The following is a 26,937-nucleotide window of genomic DNA, read 5'->3' as shown; positions in this document are numbered from 1 at the left end:
GTTTTGGTCTAATAAAAAAATTCACACCGACACATTAAACGATATCCGGTGCGCGTGTCGCATAAGGTGCGTCGAATGTCCATTGAATTATCATTTGGTACTGCAACGGTGCAGGCAAACTTTTACGCGTCTTAAACACTATCATAAATTACACGAACAGACAATAAAAAAATGAGCGATTGTGGTCTACAGACCTGCTGTGTCCGACTACGATATATTATAATATTATTACCTATATAATAATAGATTACAAGACATTAGTAATGTAAAAAGTTTGGTGTCCCAAAGCGAAACACAGACGATGCGGGTAGTTGATTTAAAAATAATATTATAATACAGTGAATCGATAGATTTTCGAAAACGTGAATTATTATTAATTATATTATATTACATTATATTCGACGGTTGTATAATATATTGAATTATGCTTTTTTTAAGAAAAGGTTAAAACAAAAAAAATAATCACAAAAACATATACGTCATATACTCATAATATTATTAGGTTAAAATATTAAATATCGTCGGTAATTTTTCGAAATTAAAATACTTTGCTGAATAAACAAACAACAACGTCGTCAAAACATACGCGTTGTCATGATGTTATATTTACGTTACCAATTAATCGATCGGAAATTGCTCACCAATAATATTATAATAATAATAATATATAATTATATAATATAATATAATATAATATATATAAATTTATCATTATACAGTCTGTGGGAATATCCGACGTACGAACGCGCATAATATTATATGTAACTGACTTGGTGCCTATTGCATTCATATTGTACTATTTGTACTGAACTTATTACATATAATAATGTATGGAAGTTAATTTTGATATTATTAAAGTTGTTTAAAATGTTTTCACGTATAGTTCAATCGAAAGAAGTAAAATATTGTAATTAAAAATAAAACACCTAAAAGTACAATGTAAATAATAAACTTTCTCATTAAAATCAAATTGATTGTAATTTAAATTATATGCACGACAATTACTAGAGTAAAATATACAATAGTTATTTTATTTTGTTTTATATCAATTTATTAAAATACTTGAAAATTTAAAAGCTAAATTGTGTTTACAAATATATATTATACATATATATATATATATATAAAGCCGTAAGTATACTGAGGGCCTCTAAAATTATGATTTTCCTAGCCTGTTTTTTTCTCCCAATCCGCCACTGTTTATATATATTTAATAAAAATATAGTCTTAAAACATAATACTCCAAAAATTATAAATTAATCATATGTATTATAAAATGATTTTTATGAGAAAAATGAACACAAAGTAATAATATATGTTATACTATTATAATACTATTTTTCGTATTTCTTTATACTGGCCATTTTTTATCAAAAATAATAAAATTGCTGTCGTCAAGGAAAAGATTAGTTTTATTGTTTATTTCATGAATATAAAATACGAACATTTATAAATTATGTCTCATTACTAATTCAGAAGTGTGCTGGATAACTACTAACTGCCAAATCGAATATTTTTGTATCGTCATTTTAGTTTATTTTCATTTTTTTTATTTTTCTATCTTGTACCTATCTAAAATTATATTATCTATTATTATTATCTAACGTTTTGTGGTCACAATGAACAAAATTAACTTTGCAAGTTTACCTAACATCTCATCGGAGTCTAACCTGCAGCAGTCAGCAATAAACAATTTGAAGTACTTGCACCGTAACGCCATTTCGATGCCGAATATATCTATTACGGAAAATTCTAGCAAATTGTTGAAGGACGAGATCGTTACAATTATTCTATCGAATAAGTCGGATCAGCCGAAAACAATCATGAATGGCATGAACTTGATAAAATGTAAGTCTATGCCCAACATTTTTACATCATTAGAGTCTGGACAGTTATCGGAACTAAAAGAAATTAAATGCCTACGTCGCACCGCATTTTCAATGCCAAACTTATGTACAATAATAGCCGATGGGCAAAAAAAGCAAAGTGATACGACAAGCCGTAAACGTAAATCTTTATGGAGTAAAACCAAAAAGTTTATGAGACGTATGTGCTGCTGCGCATAGTTGAAGCAGTTTCGGTCGCTGTAATACTTAAAAATATTATACATATATAATAATATGTTTATGTTTGTTTGTTTGTTTGTTTGTTTATATTTGTTTATGTTTATATTTATTATGTTTATGATTACCTATCTTGAATAAATGTTTTTGTTAACTTATTTCATATTGGTTTTTATTTCGTAAATTATTAAAAATTACAAAATGGTATTGTAAAATTAATTTATACAATATGATGGAAATTGTGACTGTATTTTTGGATTGTAAAAAAAAACGCATAAAAAATTTGTGGAATAACTGTCAATTTTTTTGACCAAGGAACAAAAAATGTATTCACAACATATATCGAACTATATTTATTTTGTAGGGGCTCATTATATATATCCAAAGTGTCAGGAATTAAACAATAAAATAAAACAGCAATATAAGTGACAATCAATTGATTGATAACAATATAATATTGAATATTGATATGTGACCAATAAGCAAACAAAATAAATATTTAATCACAATACTTCACAATTAATGAATTAATAATAAAATTGTAACAATTTAGATCAATTTCGTTAATTGAGGAACGACGCGAACCAATGTCATCGCATCGCGTCTGTGCGTAAAACCGAACTAATAAAATAATAATAATAATAATAATAATAAAATACAGTATTGTGTGGCGGGAGCCACACAACATTGCACAGAGTGCTGTAACAAATTGACAATATTTTATTAATATATTACTACAAATATATTGATATATTAAATTATTAACGTAATACTTAAAATAATGACACTTTTAAAACGATGAAAAATTAAAAAATGTATTAAAATGTTTATAATGTTAAAAATCGTGGTTTCTGTGATGCCCAAAATTCTGCTATATCTTTTAAGACGATGTCAAACGGATCACTATTGTTTAGTTTTGATGGTCACATAAATTATTAAATTAATATCAATAAATAAATTCATTATTTTATATTTATACGATGTATTTATTATTATATGGATGGCGCCGCGGGGCGGGACCATAACAAATAAACAGACCAGTGTCAAAACGAAAACATCATTCACACGATTGAATATTTCACATTTTGAAGCGCAATATTGAAACTGGCGAACGAACATTTGAATATTTGATACGTCGTGAGTGTGTAAGACGGAGATAACGCACGTGGGCATTATGTCCTCTCATGATTAGTGTCCATCGTGAAAGAGACAATTTCATTGAACAGGTATTTTTTTTTTTATATTAAGTAAGTTTGCAATAGAAAAACCGCAAAGACTTCAGTTCGTACTTAATAGTGAATAACGACTAAACAGCATAATACAATAGGCACTATATAGTGGCCTAGTATAATCTTATATCAACTTAAATAGTAGCATAGAAATATAGAATACTGTATAGCATAGCATTCTACGATAGTAAATGCAGTTAAATTACACGTCATGACAATTTTTAATATGTGCTATAAATATCTCAAATTCATATAAATTCATAAATTCAAAATGTTTTTATATCTTATCAGCATTTTAAGTTGATAATAGCCAGCTGCGTATATGAATGATGAGTGGCAACGTTGCGTTGTTATTATCAATAATAATGTGTACAAACTACAAAATGTGTATATATATATATTAATAAAGTTTCTATCATTTATGTGTTGTATTTATTATTTAGTTAATTGTGTTAATATTAATAGTTGAGTATTGAGTAGGTAAAATAGGTATAGTAATGCCTTATTTTTTAATTTTGTGAATTCGTATATTTCAGGATATTTACGATCCAAAGATTTGTGAAGCGCACTGAAATAGTGCCTATAATTGTACAGATTTTCAATTGTTTTAGACATGTCAACGTCTGGTGTGCACATTTTTCAAAGATTAATTTCAACCATTAACATTTATTGTATTAATTGACATTATTTGTTTTTCAATATTTTGCTTATAGAAACAACTAACGGACAAGTGGCTACTACTCCAGTGGCACCGGCTGTTGATGCTCCACCGGAGTCGAGTGTATCAGAATCTCAGGTATTGATTTATTATTGTATAAATATTACAATAGCTATACATATAGTAAAAAGTTGAATATTAATATTTATTTTTTTTTTAAATGAAGAAGGTAACTTCCTCCGAGAGTAATGCTAAAAGGCTGAAAAATCCCAAGCACAACGCACCTATGCGCCAATATTTAGACCAAACAGTAGTACCAGCCTTGTTAGTAGGCATGAAGGAGTTAGTCAAGGAAAGGTAAATATATTTAATTATTATTCATGATATACTATTTTAATACATAATGTTTTGTGATAAATGATAATATTCACTTAAATATTGAATTATTAATGTTTTTCTAATTTTTAATATTACATATTAATATACAATATTACATTTTAATACCCTAGTCCCTTTAATATCTAGTGATATCTGTAAATATTTTTATTCTTGTTGCATTGTACTTAAATTTAGTTATTTTAAATTATAAAAACATACATAATATACAATCAGCTTAATTATAATCAAGTTCTGAAAAATATTATGTTAAAAATTGTTTGGGGACTCATTATTTTAAATTTATTTGATTCAATTGTTAGTATTTGATTAGGATAATATATTATTTTATTTATTTGGGTTTTTATATCCTTTTTAATAAATTTCGTTAATTAATAAATACATTTTGAGGCTGCTTAATATGTAGTGACACAGTTTAATTACTCAATAAGTATACTGTATTTTTATGGTAGACTCGTTAAACACAACAAACATGTGTTGCTTGATTGTTGCCCACCAATGATTATGTTTTTTTCTTGAATACAGTCTAATATCATAGTATTAAGTATATCAAACAATATTTTTTCATGTATTTTGTTAAAATTTATATTAAATTGCCAAACAGTTATGTTAATTTTTGATTCAGTAATGTTACAAGTAAAAAATAATATATATGTATATTATAACTAAAAACTGTTTCTAATTGTTATTCTTCAAACTTTCAGACCTCCTGATCCATTGGGTTTTCTAGCTGCATTTTTATTGAAGTATAAAAAGGAACATGTTGATAAAGACTCAATTTCAGAAACATAACCAGATTCATTTTCTTCTTCAAAAAAAAAATAAATAACAATTATAACAATAATAATAATTAAATAGACATAAATAATAATCACATCTTATGCTCTTCAATTTATTTTTTTGCACTTATATTCAAATATTATTCATTTTGTGTGTACATAAAAAGTTGTTTGTTTACCAAGAAAAATATTATTTTTTTTTTTCTCATATCGTAGAAGGCTGATAAAGCATTACATTTTTTTATTAAGGGTTTATAAAAGCTAAAATAACTGTTATAACTTGATGATAAAGATGACTTTTAACCCTATTATTACTATTATGTTGCCATGGTAATTGAATCATAACAAACTGATATGTGTAAAAGCATATTCAAATCATGTAGGTATTCTCAATTGCAATGGTGTTGTAATTATTGATTTATTGTAATATTGTAATAATGATTTAATGATTCAATTATTTATTTTATAGATTAAAAAATCCAATTTCAATATAATTATGGAGTTTTATTATTTGATTACTATTTTAAATTTTGTAAAATTCTGTTTATCTAACAGAGAAATTGTTACATTTATTACACCTGAAAACTGTTCTGATCGTGAGTATTTTGTTCCCAGTTTAATGTCGTGTATACAATGTAATGATTACCAGAAATCATCCTTGGATCGTAAGTAATGAATATTAAGGATAAAATATAATATATATATATATTATATATTATTATAATTTTTTTTTCTGTAAATCAAGGGTTGAGTTGTGTTTGTGAAAAAAATAGCAGAATTGTTGGTAAAGTTTTGGAGTTTTCTTGTGAACCATGTCCATCAAACTTAACAGCCACATCGGATCATTTGCATTGTTTGAAAAAGTCTGACATTTCATGTGGATTAAAAAACATAGAATGTAGGTTATATTAATTATGGTAAATAAATCTACATTTACACTCAACACCCCATAGGAAATAACTAAATATTATTTTGGTACTAAATTAGTTTTTGTATTTTGTATATCTAAAATTTAAAAATGTGACAATTATATTTTGGTCCCTTCTCTTAAGCAACATATTTAATTTAGAAAAGTTTGGCGTGGGTTTAACCTATTAACACTTTGACTGCGTCGTTAACATATCGCACCTGTTCTATGCGGCGGGCGTTGACAAACTGTATTACTTTCTGAACTCTCCTAATAATACTAGCATACAACAAGCTATTTGTTCTTGTGCCACCGCACAGATAAACGGTTGAAATTGTTTAATTTGCGGTGGTTTGAGATTCCGGGTATTTTTTATATTTTTATTATACTTACTACTATTATTACAAAAAATGTTTAACGTAGGGGAATTGCTCAGGTCAAACCATGTCACAGTCAAAGTGTTAATGTTACATATTTCCCCGATATTATTGGTAATAATAAATAGATACAAATATTTGTTTACTCTGTCATCAAGAGAATACACCAAGGCCTAATGAAAATTGGTTCTGTCCTGTGCATCTCCACATGGTACTCTGCTATGTTGGAACCAATCCTGATGTTAAAATGTTGACTGAGGATGCACAGATTCAGGGTGTTCTCTAACTGGGCAGAGTATAATAGAAAATATTAATTTAAATTAACTAAACTGATAATAAATATAAAACAATTAAATAAAAATATGTAGTTAATACTGATTTTATTAATATTTTTGCAATTTTCAATTGTTCTTTGGCGTTCTTATAAACTCTTTACAATTAAAATTTAAGTTGATAAAATTTAGTTTACTAATTATATTTAATAGTAAATAATTGCATCAAAAAACTTACTTTAAAGATATGCTCTTGCAACTCAAGTACAAGTGTAATTCTATATTCGGTAGACAAGTGGTGTTCCATAAAATTTAGTTAAATTGATTAGTTGGAGAAACAGATTGGTTTCAACCACACAATAATTAATAGGTATAGAGTATACATAATGAATCATTATTTACAAGTTATTTAAATACTAAAATTATATTTCAATGTATGTTAAAACATACAAAATTGTCTCTTTACTTAAGCTAAAACAATGTTAAAACACAATATTGTTATAAATGGAAAGTATCATTCTTACTTTGTAACAAACTTAAATTTTTGAATTATATTTAAGTTAAGATGAACTGTTGAAAATGATCATTAGTCAATTTGTTAAATTGAATAATAACTTTTGTCAATATATTATAACACTTAAACTAAATTAGATACGTTATACTATATTAGATAAGTTGGAAGTTGGCAAAGTAAAACTTTGAGGCTCCCGTAGCTACTTGAAGGAGAAACAATAAAAATTGGTTCTTAGTTTTCACATTTTATAATTATAATATTATTTTATTATAAACATCTACACATGATTTAAAAAGAGATAGTTATATCATAGTTATTGCCAATAGAATATTTCTCCACAAGTTTAACCATTGATTTAATAATATTAGAATTTATAAAATTAGATAGATAGGGGGCTCTATTTTATATTGAATTTTAAGGCCCTTTTTTGTCTAGCCATTCCACTGCTAGACACAATTTTTATATCATGGTTGAATTACTTGAATTATATCACAATTGAAAAATGATATTGGTTTGGTGACAACCCTTTATGAAAATGTTAGGTAGGTACTATATGTTAAATTAAGTGGGGTGAAACTTTTTTGTTATTTCTTTCATGTATGTTGTAAGTACTACAACTTAAGGATACTTAAAAGTTAACATAGAATATGTAAAGGTACATATAGGTATAAGGTATTCATATTATAGTTCTATATGTAATATCTTGTAATATCATCAATGAATAATTTTATATAATACCTATATTTAATCAATGTTATATTACTTTCATTACATTTTAAGTAAATTGTCAAAATATTACTTTTTATTAAATTATATAATTTAATAGTTTGAAAAATGAGCGCATTATTACTTTGATAGGTACCTACTACATAAAATATACTTATATACCTAACATAAGTAAAGGATAGATAAGGAGAATATGGTAAGTTGATAATTATTTTTGTACTCAGGCGGTAGAAGCAACATCGGGATGATGCTGAACATTGAGTAAGCGTGAATTAAGCTTTGGCTTCGGTCTTGCAACACTCAAACGTCATCAATTTTTATTTCACATAATTTTTATGTGAACAAAACAGATTAATGAATGTTGGAGTTTACAAGAATATGAGTGTGTTTTTTTTAATTATGTTTTTTTTGTTTCAATTTCCAACTTTTGGAATAGTACCTACAAATTTTTCCGATTTTAAACTTCAAGGGGCGGAGGGGTTGGTACTGTTGGTAGAAAATCGAATCTATTTAGTTCCTATTTTATATATAAGTTAAAATTCGCAGTTCTTTTCAAAATAAATAATTGTGAAAGCAAAAACAAATTAAGGAAAAAAAAAATTTCACGCAAAAACAGTGTTTGACAAAATTGATGTTTTTTGCTACTCAAAAATAAATAATAAAAGATACTTGGAATTTTCACCAAAATGTCCGAATAACTTTATTTTATATACCTATGACATTAATATTTTCAACACATTAAAATTAATTTTAATCTGCTTATTGCTTATTTATACTATAAGAACCTTTTCATATCGTTTTATGGTAAGTCGGTGAGCAGGGACGTATTTAGAAATGTCTTATGGGTGAGCACAAACAAAAAGTTCAAATTTGCGTACTTGGGGCGTAGAGTTGTAAAATATCTCATATAATTAAAAAAGGTATAAAATAAGTGAATGGGGAGGCACGGGCCCCATGGGTCCCTCCCTTAATACGCCTCTGTTGGTGAGTATTGACTAATAACTAGTCATAACTCATAAGTTACTTAATAAAAATAATAAATTATATATAAATAAATAATATAATAAATTTGGATCTCTGATCTACAAATAACTTTTGCGTTCCTAACGCTATACAATAATAATAATTTTATTTTTTAAACCGAAAGTACAATTAATTTTGTTTTACGATATATAGTAGAAACTGAACCTAACGGTTTGCCGCTGACACAAAAATCGTGTATCCGTTGTTCACCTGGAACATTCCCGTCGTTTGATCGCACGAAGTGTTTACCCTGCCAAGTGGCGAATTGCACGTGTCCACAAACTTCACACGAGTGGCTTTTAGACGGAACACTGTGCGTTTTCAGCCAAAATCTGACCTCGTGGCCTGACGAAAGGGAGACGCACATCGTCGAATACGACGTCGTTGGTGTGGACGTGGAGTCCAAGTATTTGAAAAAACACTTGAGAGCGCTTCTGTACAAATGCGTCAAGGTATAAAATATTATATTAAATCCATATATATATAAACTTCAGCATAAGTAGCAATAGCTGTACCTAATCAATATTTGACGGTAATACTGTGATTTACAGATGAAACATAGGATGTCGTGCGAGTCTCTTGGTAACCTGTGTGCGATTCAAATGTATAAGGACGAGAGAAAAGTCAACCCCTGTAGGGTGTTCAAAGACTACAGGCGTATACCTACGTCATCGGATGCTGATCGTTTGCCATTACCTTGGATTTACTATGGCGAAGGAGATGCTTCTATCGCGATGAATAAAAAAAAAATAACGTCCAAGTACTCTATACGACCTGGCAGTCATGTATGTATCTGTAAATGTATTATATTAGGCACGTACCGTTTATTAACGAAATTAACCTCATCAAATAAATGCGTAGGTAATTTTAATTACTTATGATTTATGCCGGTCAATAGCATCTAAATATTGAGCTCAGTTAAAATCTTTAAAAAGGTGGTTCAATTTTAATAGACGACCACCCAACATTACTCACCTTACTCACTAATCAATCAAAAACCAATAACCATGAAAAAATATTAAAATATTGCTAAATTTTTCAACACTATAAAATCTTAAAATATTCTGATTGTACTGTCTCGTAATAGATTATGTAAGAATGACAGTGTGGTGTTATTGGATTAGGGTACTTTGAGAAAATTTTAGATTTTTTCTCGGATTTTAATCAACAAGTAATCTTATCATTGTGTTGCCATTTACTATTCAATTATACAAACAAATATTATAAATACACATAAATCATATAATATACATAATAATTCCATTAAAATTAGACCTTACCAGAGGTGGATAGGTAGATTTTTTTTTGGGAAAATATTTTAAAGGTAACATTTTTTAATCATTCAAATATTCAATACAACAATAATTTAACTAAAATATTATGGTAAAAACTACCTATAACTGTAATTTATTTTACCTATATAAAATTATCTTTGATTTAAGAAGACGTTAAATAAAAATTATAGAATAATAATAATACATTTGTGGTAATATATTTTTACTAGCAATTTTATTTATTTATTTCGTAAGATTAAATACCTTTAAGGTTAACAACTCTGTCTCTCTCTCAATATTCACAAGCCAATTGTTACATATTATGGTATAATATCTTGTGACAAGGTTTTGAACTTTCAAGGCTTAAGAAGACTTCGTACCTAATATGAATTTCCGTGAAGGCGAAGTTGGTCCCTGGCATTATCCGATATGTTAAATTTCCATAGATTCAGCTTATGATATTTCAATGGTGTATTTGCAGCCCTGCAGGGTCAGAATATATTTTAAGCAATTGGCTTCGTTTAAAACATTTTATAGAAAAGCGTTTAAAAAAAAAACAAAACTATATCGTAATTTTTTCTTTGAAATAAACATTGTGTTTGTAAATTATAGTATATACTCGTATAATCTTGATGTAGGTATAAATAATGCAGGGATGATGATACCTTATAATTTACATTGTACATATTATTTATATTACACTGAAACAAAGTTATTTTTATAAATTATTTTTTTTATATAAATTGTTTAAAATATTACAAAAAAAAAAAAACATTAAAAAAAAAGTTAAAAACAACGTTTTAAATGAATAAAACGTTTGTTTTATATTATATAAAAAAAACTATTTATTTCCAACCCTGCGTTTTTGTGAATTCTAAGGACTTATTTGCAATTATTAAATTTAGTATATTGATATATTATTAGAAGAAATATTTTAATAATTGAATAATGGTCAAAAGTCAACACTCAACGGTCTTTATATTTAGTACGTTTATTTACTATGCTATACCTAATATCATGTTATAAATATATCGATGTAAAATATAATAACCTAAACAATAATTATTATTGAAGACGGTAATAACTATTATACTAATAGTATTTATATTTTATTAAATCAATTATTTTTCCCTACAACTAATCACCCACCCACATTTATAGGTGGTTGAAAATGTTGAAATGCACCAACTTTTTAGTGCATATAGCTACTTAGCGCCACATGATAATGTATTTAATTTCAGAAAAGTAAATTGCAGTTGGTTGCAGCTAGATATAATTTGAACGGATCTTTTATTAAAGTATCTGAATTGAGCCCCGTTGAGCTTCAACTGTGTCCAGGATTGTGGAACGGCATCGAGTCGGCATTTAGGTTTGGTGCTCGATACTTCCACACTTGTAATATACCAGCGAAACAATTGATCGGGCAAGGGTCCACAGAGCCCATATTTTATGACTTTTACTTACAATACGATGACGGTAAAAAGAGCATGTTGTACGCAATACCGTTGTTAGTACGAAATATTAAAGTGGGAACAACGTATCCAAATAAGGTGAGTTTATAAAAATTTTAATAGTTACTAAACTTTAATAAGTACTTAATAATGTAATTTATTGTAACTTTAAATATTTCGCAAAATTATAATACAATATAATATTATAACGATTCTGATTTCGTTCAATAAGCGTTGACAAGATTTTTATTATTAATATAATTTTATAATTAAAGGAAGTTTTCGTATTTATATTTTGTCTGTAATTGTAATTATTATTAATATAAAAGAGTTTGTTAACTTTCAAATAAATGTAACTATTCGTCGTCACATAATTGTGACAGCTATTCATTATTACTATTTAAAATACGCGTGGGCTTATAATATCAGCTCAATTATTATTATTGTTTTATTTTTATTTTATATAACAACTATTATAGTACACAGCTCTGTAATATATATATTGTTTTATCTATTATGGCCATCCTTGAAGATATAAGTTTTTCTAAAAAATCAAATAGTTTTATTTTGTAGAACTGTTATTTACTTTTTGTATTTTTTTAAAACTTATTCGAGAATATTGCATTTACGTACTAGGTACTTAATTATTTAATTGTATTACTGGCGAAGTTAATCTAAATCATAGGAGTTTTTAGAAATCCTATTATAATAACGATTGTAATAATATATGTACTAAAACGTTTAAAACGTATTTTGTCTGTTTTATGAGCACTAAACAAATAATAACTAATAAGGCATCATAAATGATCAATAAATGCATGTATAATGTATATGCCTTAATATATTTATACTATATTCATCCTATTTAATTTATAATTCGCAATGTATTAGCAATAATTAAAATTACTCACTATTCAAAATTATATAAAATCATAATAGAAGGAACAAATATTTGCGCTATTGATCATATGGATAAAAATTTCGTATAATTTATTGTCTTATTAAAATAATAATTATAATAATTAAATCCTTTAATTTTAAACGTAAACTTTTGAAGTACAATAAAATATTGTTATTAATATGATATACATACATATTATATGTATTTATATTTATTAGATAATAGATAATTAAATTCTATTAGGGCAGAGATACATCACAATGGTTGTTAACAAGACGTATGTTTCTAATGGATCTGTTTAGTGGATATTCTATTAAGACACAAGGTTTGCCATCGGTCATACAATACTTGAAAACCATTAAACTCGTGTAAGTGAAAGTAAAATAATTATAGACATTATTGATTATACGTTATTAAACATGATTTTTTTATTTCTAACTACAGAGTACAAGCTCAACGAGAAATTGAAAACGAAGGAAATATCTATCCACCGTTTATGGTTTTAGAATATGGCCAAATAACTGATGAAAATATATCGTCGAACGAGCTGTGTCCGGTGACGTTCACGGTCGAATTTTATATGGAAAACGATATACTGCATTATGTCGATGTAAGACTGTCGTTTAACGTGTAATATTCTGTATGAGTTTTTCTGAAAGCTTACCATTTTATTGCTTATTCCTTAGATGAGTTTGGGTATTCTTAGTGGATGTGTATTTATCTGGAGCTGTATACACACGTGGAGCGAATCAAAACGATGCGGAAGAATGGCAATTGATTTGTGGACAGTTGGACAATTTGCAATTACTTGTTGTTCACATTTTGCTAATATGATATTTGTGGTTTGCCTACTATTGGCTATTCATACGTTGTTCTTTTATAAAGCTCAAAGTGTTGTTTATATACTTTTACCGTCTCAAGATTTGGAAGCCATTGTTAATCGTTATATAATTATTGCATTTATATTAAAAGTATGTACCTATATCGTTTATTAATGATAGTATTGATGTCATTGATATTCTAAAACCAGCATAGAGATATAGTAATGATTCAAAGTGTTAAAAAAATAGAACAACATAAAGATGCTATTTTAGATTCTGAATGGAGCGATAAACGTATTGATTTTACAATAATATATGTATTTTTGTTGTTGTGTTTATCATCACTTTTTGAAAAAGTGAAAATGTTGAGATTTACAACATAATATATCTTTCGGTAGAAAAATTAATCTAGTTGGTACTTTGGGGGTGTCAAAAGTAGAAAATTCAAATTTAACAGACACATTACAACGGTCGGCTTGATGAGGTACATTTTTATAGGTACACAACTCTTACTGTACATTAGAATGGTTACTTACTTATTCGGGTTGTACCCTTTTATTTTTAGTTTAAGTTAGTCCCGGTATCTTGGTCATTGTTTACATTATATAACAGATCATTTTTATAATATACAATAATTGTTTGTTAAAAATTTAATTGTGTTCAGTTTGTCACTTCTAAGCGTAAGAGATTAATTCTGATACTACGATGAGTTTAGTAAATTTAAATGGTATATTTAAATATGATTTTTAAAAACCAAATGTTTTGGTATGAATATATGATTTTAATTTAAACCAAACTAAATAATTATGTAATTAATAACTCATACGTATTTTTTTTTTTATTAAATTCGTACTTTTTGCTTAACTGACCAGATATTGAAATCTTCTTAAACATTATTAAGCTTTTTCTCATTTAACTTTTGTTACACAAAAGTATTTCGGAAGTAATTTGTATAAGATGTATATATTTTATGTTATTTATGTATTCGTTTAAATGCACAATTAAACTCATCAAAATTCATATTTTTTTGTTTTGTTTTTGTTTACTTTGCTTTAATAAAATATATTAATATATTAATATATACATAGGCAGGTATGATATTTTTATTACCTTATTTCATACATATAAAATATTGAGTAAGACTTAAATATATTATCAAAAACTTATACCTATGTCATTAATGTTTATGTATTTTGCAGATTGTTGAAATTGTACGATTAATATGGAAACAAACAAATATTGATATATTTTTGGTAGATTGGGAAAAACCAAGAATTTTATCAAATCAAAAACAAAATGGTATTATGGCTACACAAAAGCAAACTGTAAGCATATGGAGAAGCTATTTTGTAGCAAACGAATGGGCTGAAATACAGACGAAAAGAAAAATTAGTTCGCCCTTGCAACTCTTATTAACTATACTCCTCTTAAAAGTATGTTCATATTTATAAAATATATTTAATAATGTTAGATTTTTGAATAACGTATCTAAAATAATAATAAGTTAAATGTTAATAATTTCAATAGGTTACAAATAGAAAGGAGTTTCCCGAGTGCGTTCCGAAATTACTTTTTTTTAAATGTTACGAATGCTTCCAAAATATGGTAACACCTGAGTTCGTCTTAAGAAAAAAGGTCATATTTTTTACTTAGCCCTAGTGCTTCTCAGTTCATTTAGAGGTACCCCAATATTATCGAAGTTAAAATGAAGTGCAATTTCCTCATCATTTCCAGTGCTTCACAATTATAGCTGTAAAAAATGGACCAATTGCGCCTAAACAAAGTTTTTCAATTGTGTTTGTATTCAAATTTGCCTAATTTCAGGTATGGAAATATTGTTGTTCGATTTAATTCCATCAACTTTTACATAAACAATCTAACCACTAAAATGCTTGAAAATTAAAAACTTATTTATTGATCAATATTGATTATATACTGGTTAAAGTGACTGGTTATAATATATTTTATAACAGTTTCGGGAATTTTATTAAACGTTATTATTACGCAAGTAAAGCAACTTGTTGAATTTGAAGAAAAAAATTATTTATTTATATTATATTATGTATTAATATTCGCCCAAAAATTAGTTAGTGTATACATTTATTATATAATTATAACTAACTAATAAGTTTTCCATAGGTATTATAAAATGTTTTGAGCACAATTGGACTATCGACCCTAAAATGTATAGAGCGCAATTGGTATATAAAAAAGTAATTTTAACCGCAATTGGTAAATCATTTGAACCATCATATTTGATCGTCAAACCTGTATTGTGAAAGGTTTATTCGATTATTTTATCTTAAATAGGTACCTATAGCTATGGACCGAGGACGCACTCGGACTACGAATAAGGTAAAAACAAAAACGGGACGCAACCAGGATATCCTCAAATAAAGTTTACCGAATTACGAGTTATGCGAAAGTTGAAAACTGATACATATTAGTTGACACTAGATACAAAAAACAATATTTTAAAACAATAATTTCTTTTTTATGATAAAAAATATTTTTCATTTCAAAATATTATTTTAGATTTATGGTTTGGAAAACTGGGCTGCAGCTGAGCCCGAAGTACATTTAACCAAAGTTTCGTATAGACCGATTAGTCAGCTTTTGGGATTTGGTATGCTTGTTATCGTGTTCAGTATTGTGTACATAGTTCAGGTATGAAAAATCCCATAGTTATACATTTTATTTAGCTTTGTGATTTATTGTCTATAATGAAGTTATTGTTATTGCCATAAAGCATAAACAAACAATAATTCGAAATTGTTATGAACATTTTATTCGTAATATATTAACAACTCTAACGCATGATTGTACAAATTAAATAATTTATGATTGTTTTCTTGTGAAAGTTGAAAAACGTAGGCAAGCGTGAAATAAAGTATTTATATTAAGCTCAATTTAATTCTCAAAAACTGCGTGTTTCATAAATGTGAGATTTTCGGAATCGAGGTCTTGATATGACGACGTAGATTTTGGAATGGTTAACAGTTTATCGTTCTCGACCTCTCTTTTTGAGTATGATTTTTATTGAAGTGTTGATTATTAGTAATAATTTATTACTCATAACTAAATTATTGGAAAAAATTATATATATTAAATTCTTTATTTTAAGATTATGTTAGGTTTTTATATTTCTTTATTAGTTATTATTAAATACCTATTAAAGACATTTTCGAAGAATTTTATAGTACATATTAAAATTTACTTTTATAGACCTTGACTAAAAAAATATTTCTTATTCATTGATTCAAATATTTTTCATTAAATGTTTAATACTAATTAAATTTTTTAACTTAATTCTATTTGAAATTATTTTCCTAAAATTAATAAATAATAGTTTAAGACTTATTTTAAGTCTACTAACTTCAACTTACTTTTTGATAAAATAATTTTAAAAACAAAGTATAAAAACATTTAACATATTTTGAAAAAATCAACAGTAATAATTTACACAAATTTCAAGTATCAAAAATGAAGATGTAATAGTAGATACAGTTTTTCAATGTATAAAATGTACACAAATAGTTAGATAAGTTAATTAGAAAAAAACGATAGGTAAACTAAAAAAGACAGATAAATCTTAAATGTACCAAATACTATACTTATAAACATACAATTTATCATATCAGGTATGAGAGATAGAGGTATCAGGTATTAACTATTTGGATTATTATTGAACACAGAATATGAATAATATTCGAAATCACCAAACAAAATATTATCAATATCAGAGTATATACTATAAATCAATCATAATAATATAATATTATACACAATAAATTGAGGAATTTCAAACTTAGTGTTTTGGATTCAATATTTACTATTTACAATAACTATTATTTAAATAATATAATGTAATCTTCTTTAAAAGGAAAATGTATATCTGAAATGGTTTAGTATGTGTTTGTCAGTGGCGTGCCCAGGAATTTTCGATGGGGGGGGGGGGGTGATATGTGTTATAAGAAAAGACCGGATTTAATTCCATTTAAAACACATAAAAACTGTATAATTTTACCAAAAAATACATAAAAAATACATAATAAATTGCACTGTAAAAATACAAGCTATATAAAAAAACTTTAAATTCTTAATTATAATTAAATTAATTTAAAAAAAAAATTGATGAATGTATTACTTTTTTGAATTAAAGTTAATAATTAAATATATTTTCAAATTATGTACTGCTATACTACTTTTATTACTTAAAATATGTTTGTACAAAGAAAAAATACGTTCTACTTCTACTACACCAATTATTTATTAGTGATGATTAAAAAACTCAATAATTTAGGCGTTATATCTAAATAAACATCTGCTTTACCCGATATGGCTTCATAGTAAGATTTAATAGTTTTATATGTTATATCCTTTATTTTTTTTCAATTATATACATATACATACATTTATCTTTAGTTTTTTTTCCGTTTGGACCAGGAATATTTGTTAAAATATCTTCAGCTTTTCTAAACCTATTCATATTTTAAGTAGCTCTCTATTCGATTCTTCCAAGCTTGTAAGATTATTGGATAACTCAGTTAAGTGTAATTGTATGAATACTATAAACCACATTTGACTGCATTATATTTACAAGTTGTTTCAGCTTTTTCACACTGATGGGGATTAACATCGTTTTATAAACTTTTAATCACAATTAAAACAATTTAAAAATTATTTGCATAGAAAATTGTAGCAATAACCATGTTTTAGACCTTGTAATAATAGGTTCGGGAATCGGGAGGTAAAGGTATAGCCGGCATTTCTTTTCTGTATTTATTTATTCTCGATGGTATTACTTTTAAGAAAGCTTTGTTTTCCTAAAATAAACGAAATAAGTTACATATATATTAAAAGAATTACTATTGTTAAATAATCTATTTACGTTATAATGAATTTAGTTTAGTTAAGTATTTTGTTCATTAAAACACTATATTTAAAAAAAAATCCAAAAACGTGAGAAATTGAAAAAAATTGCATTATAAAATTAAGTAGGCAGATAATGAGAGAACATAAAGTATATAATTATAGTAAAATGTATATTTTATAATAAATATAATTTATATAAGCAATAACTTATTACTAATAATCAAAAGCAATGACTTTATAATAAGTAACAACTCTAATATCTAATAATTTGTTTTCCGAAAGTCAGCAAAAAAAAAGTCAATGGGGAAGATATAACCCCTAACCTCCCCCCCCCTGGGCACACCACTGGCGTTTGTTACAGTTAGTAACAACATTTTAGCAACAACGCATATTTGATGAATAAAGTAAACATTTGTGATTTTTATTTAATTGTTGATATATACAATTAATAAGGTAGTTGATTTAATATTTTCTAATCTTCGTGATTATCAGTTAGATTACATGATAAAATGGTATTGCTTTAATGCTTTACTTAAGTGTCAAATGTAATTTAAAAAAATAAATGGTCTGAAATTATTATATTAGATTAAAAATATTGTTATTTAATTTGTTATAATTAAAAATATTTATTTTCTACATACACAGTGGATAACGACAGTAGCAATATATGAGAGGTACATAAAAAATTGTATACAGCAGTTTGTCGATATCTGTTCATTGGCCAATATCAGCGTTTTCATTTTGTCTGCAGAATTTTTTGGTTATTATATACATGGCAGGTAAATAATTTATATTATGTTCTAATATTAGTTCAGATAAATATTACGAATTGCTGGCAAGTGCCAAGTGACTCAATCATAATTTGTCTATAGATCGGCCCACGGATTTTCGGATACTGACATGGAGAGTTTGATTGGTCAATTGAGAAGAGAAGAAGACAATATGGTGAGGCACAGAGGTTTAATGCCAGGTACGGATAATCAGACGTTTGAAATGACTGTTCCTTCATCGTTGAAGACATACTATCGACGAGTTATGGCTCCATTGAATAGTGTAAAGCGACCACAATATATAATTTACTACCTAAATACGTATGTGTGTTTCGATTTTATTTCGTTAAACCATTTATTTTTTTAGATCCAATCCAAACAACTCTCGGGTTCGTCGTTTAGAATTAAAAAAGTAGACAAAATGGATATGGTAAAAATAGGACAGGCATACAATAATATGAATAAATTCTTAGCAGCATTCCTGGATCATGTATGTACCTAAACAATTTTACTATGAAATCAAAACAATTTGACTTAATGTAATTTATTTTAGGCTTTGAAAGATTTAGACTATGAAATTCGCGAAAAAACTTTCGTCGAGAAATTATTAGGGATTGAGTATTCAGACCCTTTGGACAAAGGAGTATTTTTTATAGGTGAATACCAACTTTAAAATTGTTTTTATTTTATTTATATTTTAAATTATAAACTTATTTTATAGATGATGGTCATTCGTTTGATCAAGTGATTTTTTATGGAAATGAGTGTACTTTAGTGATATTTGACTTGATGATGTTATCATTTTTTTATGTACTTACTGAAAATATTGTGCTCGCTGCAATTATCACAGGATTTTTAATCAAGGTTTGTAACCACAGGAATTATTATTAAAAAATTATTACATCATAATATATAGTTGTAAATTATAATTATTTATATTATATATATATGTATATATACATGTAAGCAATTTTATTTTCCTAGCTAGGGTACTTTAATGAATATTTATATTTTTTTAATTTGTATTGTATTACACAAATCAGGAATACAATTTATCTTTTGTAAATATTAAAATTTAATCGAATAATGTGTTTTTGTAGGTAATGAGCGTCATCAGAACAACATTTGGCAAAAGAAATTTAGCCAAGAAAACCTTAATTGATGAGAGGTTTTTAATATAAAAACAAATTGGCATATATTTTAACAAATAATTATTTTATCTCAAGTTAGATATGTATTTTTTTTTTGTAATATCTATTTTTTTTTTATAAAATTTGTAAATTTTGTACTTGAGGGGGTAAATATAAATTAGGTATTGGATAAAGAAATTGGTCCACAAAAAATGTTAAAATATGTTATGTTAGTAAAATAATTAAATACTGAATAAGTTTTCACTGGACTTGACGCCTCTTAAGTAAGCTAAAAAGTCCTTATACAGTTTTGTGACACTATATTTTTTCCTTTTGCTGTTATACATCCTTTCTCTGAGTGGGTTTAGCTTGATTTGAGCCAAAATTCCTACTAGTAGCTTGTCCACATTATGATCGATACCACTTGAAGTTTCAATAAATTTACAGTTCCAACTGTATGCCAAATTTCGTCCAACTGTTTAAAAGTAAAATCGTTTTATAATATTTTTAAATTAATAAATTATTAAAATATTTTCTAACCATTTGTTTGAATTTTTCTTGTACGTTCCAAGTCTGATTTGTTTCCAACCAATATTACACCTCTCGTATGAATGTATTCGCCTTTCCATAAAAACAGTAACATCTGTTCCGCCATATCAAAACTCCTCTCGTCGACAACCGAATACATAACTATAAATACATTAGGGTTGTAAGTCGAGCATAGTGTTTCAATCTGAAAATAAAGTATATTAAAGTTAATTTAATAAATAAAAACCTAAGTATTATTGGATTACATAGAAATATAGCATTAATAATATATTAATATAGATTAGGTAATAATATGATGAATTATTAAATTATTGGAAATAATTCGATGAAAATATTCAGTAGTTCAAAGTTATTGATAAAATTAATAAATATTTATACTCGTATAGGTACATTCAATATTTTATTTAATACATTTATGTTTCGAATCTTTAATTAACTGTAGTAAATTAATAAATATACTGAATAATAATGAAACTAATAATGAAAGTGCTTAGGTGAATTACGAGCATATGTAAGAAAGATGGATAAATTACTATGCTAAATTGATCGTTGATTAATAATATGTAATTCAATTATTATTTTGTTACTTAAATGTGTTAAATATACTTCTGATTATATACTTTTAGATTCTGAGCAGAGCAATTAATGTATTGATTTTACAATTATGTGTTTTTTTCCGTTAAAAAAAATAATTTAAGATAAGTACTTTATATTTTCACCAAGTATATTATCATTTTCTATTTACAATACATTTTAAAAAATATTTTGATTATTTTTGAGCTATTTATAGGCATGAGAAATTTTCAATTGTTTTATTTTAAGAATTCTAGAAAATTTAATACAAGATTCTAAAATTTAAGGTTCTAATGTCTGTATAAAAATACATAAGCACATTTTTTTTTATATAGGTACATGACAATAATTATTTGTTATAGATATTTTAGGTTAAATTTGGACGGTTAATTATTTTGTTATAATTTAAAAACATTATACGTGGGAACTTATAATTTTTACGTGTATTTTACCATTATGAATTTTATTATACGCAATGACATTTTTGATTTATTTTAAGACATTATATTCTATTTATACTATGAATCTTTTTTTACTATTTACGGTATTTACAGAATGAATGATCTTATTACATTTTCAGTTTTGTGTTATTTAAGTTTATATAATATGGTATAAATATATATTATTATAATAATTAAATTCTAATAATTTAATAATTGTAACGTTCTATGAAAAAATTAAATCAATCTATACCGTAATACTAGAAGTTAAATAAATCACCTAACTTAGTGATAGGCTAACAGAAAGTTTTGGCTCAGATTCGTTTTTATAGAATGATATAATATTACCTATTTAATGAATTTAAATTTAACAAATTCATTATAGCCTACTCGGTCTTTAATGTACAAACGAGCGGTACCTACTTGACTACCTTTTTAACTAATTATTTTCAAACATATTATATTATTTATATTTATTAAATGCTAATTTAATAAGTACATATGTGTAATAAATTAACATATTATATTAATACGGTCGCTTTTATACAATGCCTTAAAAGATAGGTTTTAAAATTAAATTGAAAAATCAAAGAAAACAATAGTTGTTTATTTTTATCAGGTTTCAGGTAATTAGTGTAATAAAAACATTTATTTGACCATTTTAAAACTGTATTTATTTTTTTATATTAACTACAGAAATCGATAGATAATTTTTATAATTTAAACTATATTTAACAGTAATAAATATAATTATATTTTTTTTAAATTTTTTTCAGCTGACTTTCTTTAAAATGTTATGTATTGAGGTTGTCGTAGTCGGTCAAAATTATTTAGGTTTTACATTTAGGCTTTTTACTGTGACAAAGTTGTGAGGCTTAAGCTAATCTGATTTTAATTTTGTAAACTCAGTTTAGCGATAGCGGTTATACGGTACGCAGGCATTGACGTACGCTGTGCTCCCTCTATGTTTGATTACTTGCCTTAAATTTTAATGAATATTGAATATGGTTTACTAAAGTCTAAAAATGAGTAATGTTTTTATAAACGTTCATATATTTTATCTATTTAATATTTATATGAACTCACTTGCTTACGTCGTAAGTATGAAATAAAAAAATACGTACTTCTACCATCTGTCAGGCCTAGGGCAGATACAGTGGTCCTAAACGAGGGGGGGAATTTTTTAATAAGTTATCAACTGAAAAAAGGTCATCATCTATTTAAAAAAATAGCTTTGTTGGAATATATGATAGTTTTTTTGTGAACGGGGGGGAATTGCCCCCAATCCCCCCTTGTACTCGCCTTTGTATCAGGCTTATGTATATTACAAATTGTTTCTAATCAGTATTCGCCTTAGCGGACTTGAAATTATCTAAGATATATTCATTAACGGTATGCTGTCGCTAGCAGTCTCGCCGCCGTTATCGTTATAGAAACTATAATGGATAAAATAATTAAATATATACCTAAGTGAAATTACTACTTGTTATTATAGTAATATTACTAAAGCAGCCAAATACAACTAAAACTATAAATACAAATAATGGATCCGATTCGCATCAGAATGCAGTCACAATCAATAGTCCATATAATGGTTAATGGAAAGTACAGCAATTTACCTGCAGAGCACTCCAGTACTCCACTCTTATAATACATTTTCTCCGACTCACTTGAAAAAAATAAACATGTAACATGCGCCTTTTTAAATATTTAAAAAGTTTTTGACAGGATTTTGATGAATTACTTTTTGAATAAAAAAAAATCTTGTATATTTTTAATCATTAAATCTTATCTGTCAAATCGATATTTTTAAATTAAATTTAGTGATGTACTCTCAAGTAGTATAGCGAATATTTCTACTAGTGTCTTCCAAGGATGCCTACTTTCCTCTGTTCTTTATACGATTTATGCTACCAAACAATTGTCTTCTCCAAATGGCTGCAAACGAGTTGTGTCCCGTAGTTTTTTCAGGTTACACGAATTTTTATAAATTCAATTCGTGATTTTGTCTATTAAAAAATTTAAAGGTATATTATATATGATAATATTTTACACGAAAAATGAAAAAGTTCGTATAAAAAAGTCATATTATTATAGTAAAAATTGTAATATAAGCTAAAAAAAAATCAACGTTGTTTCTAATAAATATAAAATAAAAATAAGTATATTAATATTTTTAATAAAATTACACATAAAGCAAACATTTAAATAAAAATTTTTTATAAATTCAAATCGTGAATTTTTCTATTAAAAAATCAATAGTATGTTATATATTATAATATTTTACACAAAAAATACAAAAGTTCATATAAAAAAGTCATATTATACTCGTCGTAGCTCCACGTATACCTTATCTCCACACTATAATAATAATGAACAGAATCGAAAAATTGTATTCAGTAAATATCTTGTGAAATATATGTTGGTATTTATACAACATTGAAATGGACAAATTTCTCGATTTAAATTTATAAAAACTTTAATATTTTAATTAACGAAACGATATATTTTATTCTTATGAAAAATATCGATTTGAATTTATCAGCAATACAACTCGTGTAAAACTTTATAAAACAGTTGGGACTCAATTCGTGTACCCCACTTTTATCATTGGGACATAACTCGTTAACTGCGCTCCAAACATCTTGGTTGCTAACATGCTGAATATGCTGATAATTGTCGGTTATAATCTCCATCAGCCCTGACTCGGTTATAGCTTCACTTAATCTCCAAAATCATCGTACCCTTATGGGAGATTGATACACTAAATTACATTTCAAAATAAACCAATCAAAATCTGCCCATTCTATACTTACACTCAGACTTTCCCCTTGACCGGAGGTTTTTATATATAAATATGGTACCTAAATCAAATTTCTAGGATTAATATTAGATCATAGACTTACATGGTAAGTAATCTCAAGGACTAAATTTAAATTATCGATGATTGAAAACATTTTGTGTTAAAAATAAATAGGTACACATAGACACACACACACATACAATACTAAACTTCTCATTTATAAATCTCTTGTTAAACCCATCTGGATGTATGGCTTTCAATTATGGGGCAAAAAATCTAATATCAGTATGATTTGATAATTTCAAAATATCGAGCCAAAGAAATGAATAAATGTCCCGCCTTACGTCTCTAACCATAGAATACACAATACTGGGATCTCAAACATGAGATCCGTTCAAGAAGAAGCGATAATATTTCCACTGCGATTGATTCACCCAAGTTAGGTTAGGAAATAGCTATACGTGTAATCGAGTGTTGCTCTATAGTTTTGGTGGTGTAAGATATCGTAACAACAAAATAATAGTAATACCAATTATTATTAAATGCATTACGTGAGGTTGGAGCAGTCCGGATAGATTATGAGAATCAAGAAATTCATTAGGATTGTGTACGTACTTCACCATCTACTATACGGTATCGATTGCCGCGTACATTTGTCCATCTCAATTTAATTGAGAAACAGAGCAACAAAAATGTCTTCGATATTATTCAGTAGAACTATCTGCAAAATTATCAATTTATTAAAATTAAATTAGTCATCTGTGTGCATGTGCAATATACGCGACGATGCAATTATGCCATTTTTAAATGGTTTCGAGCCAATGTCGATTTACAGATACTTTTAATGCCACTCAAATAATTCGATCAGAAAATTGAACGTCTCGATAATAGCCTATATATTATAATACAACTTCGGTATGTAGCTTTTATATTTATATCAGCTATTGTGCATTTATACCTATCACTATAATCATCAGCTTTTTAAAATTTTATTTTGAACACATTTATTTTGGATTACGTTTTTATTAATGAACTCGTATAAATTAAAACTTATTATTGTGTATTATTAATATGATCATAAAATTATTGTTTTTAAGCTATAGGCAATATAAATACTATTGTAAAAAGAAAAACAATAATTACAAATATAAATTTTATTTTTAATGATGTAATGAATTTACTATATATATTTGTATATTAAGAGTAAAATAAAATGAATAGCGCTCAAAATGGAGTTTCTACAGTAATAATGATTTTATTACATTACTTTCACATAATTTGTGTTCAATTACGTTAGCAAATCTCAGGTTCAATTTTTGACTTTTACTTGATGACATTAGTGTTATTGATTTTTAACTTGAATGAACATAAGTTTGAAAAAGAAGTTTGAAAAAATATTTTTTTCTTCGTGAAATTAGGTTAAGTGAGTTTAAGTGTAAACGACATATATGATGAAGAGAACACTATTATGAACCTAGTATAAACAGATTTGTGAGTGCAAAATTCAGTGAGCGATTGGCACACATTGAACCACACAGTTACATACCTATATAATATCAAGAGGTTCATTCTTAGGAATAAAAAACATAATTGAGTAGATGAAGATTATATCAAAACGGCTTTAACAAACACGTAGGATTATTGAATGGGTAAATTGTTTCCGTCATTTTTCTGATCCTATGTGAGCTTCTTATGCAAATCATTACGCAATGAATATACATTGTAGTTTTTAAGACAAGTATAAATTTTTATATTCAATGCTCAACACTATAATATGATATGCGACATTTTTATTGGTATTTATTTTCGATCACACCAATAATGTAGTGAATAATATATATATATTATATTGAATTTAACATGTATTGTAGTGTTTATCTGTTGATTTCTAAAAATTAATAATATGAAAATATGTATCTACTATGATAGCTTTTAAATTTGATGTGATTTTTAGATATAAATTTGAATGTAATAGTGTATTTTTTTAAACTTTAAAAATACTTTTTTTTTTCAATGACAAAGTAAAATTATAAAATTTAACATATGGTCAAACTAAGTTTCTTATTAATATACATATACCTAATATTATAGTATATGTATACATATATTATCTATAATATAATATAACTATAATCTCTTTCTTTTTTAGATTAGTATAACAATCAGACATTGGCTTTCATAAAATAGATTTAAATAGGAAGAAATAACCTAGTATGTCATCACGTATTTATTATCAAAAAAATGAATTTAGCTAAAACACAAAAATATAAAATATAGCCTTAAAGGTTAGAAAACCTAAGTAGCATAAGCATTTGAAAACCGTTATAATATGTGGATATTATACATTAAAAAAAAAGTACAAAACGCACAAAAAACAAGTCTTAAATTCAATTTAAAGTGAGTAAA

General features: G+C 26.3%; 3 protein-coding genes across 10 annotated transcripts in view; 2 read left to right on the top strand and 1 right to left on the bottom strand.

Moving 5' to 3' along the window:
* Positions 1 to 3,711: 3,711 nt before the first annotated feature.
* Positions 3,712 to 5,157, top strand: LOC113557284 (protein dpy-30 homolog). The gene is made up of 5 exons (XM_026962730.1): positions 3,712 to 3,756; positions 3,829 to 3,918; positions 4,006 to 4,088; positions 4,177 to 4,307; positions 5,051 to 5,157. The coding sequence occupies exons 2-5, from the start codon at positions 3,906 to 3,908 to the stop codon at positions 5,136 to 5,138; spliced, it is 315 nt and encodes a 104-aa protein (XP_026818531.1). The 5' UTR covers positions 3,712 to 3,756; positions 3,829 to 3,905; the 3' UTR covers positions 5,139 to 5,157.
* Positions 5,158 to 5,322: 165 nt separating this feature from the next.
* LOC113557237 (meckelin) lies at positions 5,323 to 20,328 on the top strand. Its single transcript, XM_026962650.1, has 16 exons — positions 5,323 to 5,790; positions 5,871 to 6,023; positions 9,098 to 9,396; positions 9,496 to 9,729; positions 11,460 to 11,768; positions 12,814 to 12,938; positions 13,015 to 13,180; positions 13,257 to 13,541; positions 14,591 to 14,824; positions 15,927 to 16,058; positions 18,912 to 19,045; positions 19,139 to 19,319; positions 19,404 to 19,526; positions 19,590 to 19,692; positions 19,758 to 19,900; positions 20,137 to 20,328. Exons 1-16 carry the CDS (start codon positions 5,622 to 5,624, stop codon positions 20,215 to 20,217), a joined length of 2,871 nt encoding a protein of 956 aa, XP_026818451.1. The 5' UTR covers positions 5,323 to 5,621; the 3' UTR covers positions 20,218 to 20,328.
* The window catches only part of LOC113557247 (GTP-binding protein Rit2-like), an 80,028-nt gene continuing 73,384 nt past the window's right edge, over positions 20,294 to 26,937 (bottom strand). For 6 of the 8 annotated variants that reach the window (XM_026962662.1, XM_026962684.1, XM_026962669.1 and 3 more), the window contains 2 exons: positions 20,707 to 20,899; positions 20,294 to 20,641 (listed from right to left, as the gene is read on the bottom strand). In XM_026962662.1, coding sequence (XP_026818463.1) covers positions 20,409 to 20,641; positions 20,707 to 20,899 — 426 coding nt within the window. In that variant the 3' untranslated portion in view covers positions 20,294 to 20,408. Of the gene's footprint in view, positions 20,642 to 20,706; positions 20,900 to 25,173; positions 25,253 to 26,937 lie in introns of those variants that run through there. The other 2 variants (XM_026962692.1, XM_026962717.1) reach the window with 2 other exon arrangements.

The sequence above is a fragment of the Rhopalosiphum maidis genome, chromosome 4 (genome assembly GCF_003676215.2).
Source record: "Rhopalosiphum maidis isolate BTI-1 chromosome 4, ASM367621v3, whole genome shotgun sequence".
Taxonomy (NCBI): Eukaryota; Metazoa; Arthropoda; class Insecta; order Hemiptera; family Aphididae; genus Rhopalosiphum; species Rhopalosiphum maidis.
Note: the sequence above shows the minus strand (reverse complement) of the source record. Positions and strands in the feature narration are given on the sequence as shown.

Coding starts and splice junctions, on each gene's coding strand:
- LOC113557237 (XM_026962650.1), top strand. CDS start 5,622: ATGGAGTTTTATTATTTGATTACTATTTTAAATTTTGTAAAATTCTGT. Junction 11,769..12,813: donor GAACAACGTATCCAAATAAG/GTGAGTTTATAA, acceptor AAATTCTATTAG/GGCAGAGATACATCACAATG. Junction 19,901..20,136: donor TCACAGGATTTTTAATCAAG/GTTTGTAACCAC, acceptor GTGTTTTTGTAG/GTAATGAGCGTCATCAGAAC.
- LOC113557284 (XM_026962730.1), top strand. Junction 4,089..4,176: donor CGAGTGTATCAGAATCTCAG/GTATTGATTTAT, acceptor TTTTAAATGAAG/AAGGTAACTTCCTCCGAGAG. Junction 4,308..5,050: donor AAGGAGTTAGTCAAGGAAAG/GTAAATATATTT, acceptor TCAAACTTTCAG/ACCTCCTGATCCATTGGGTT.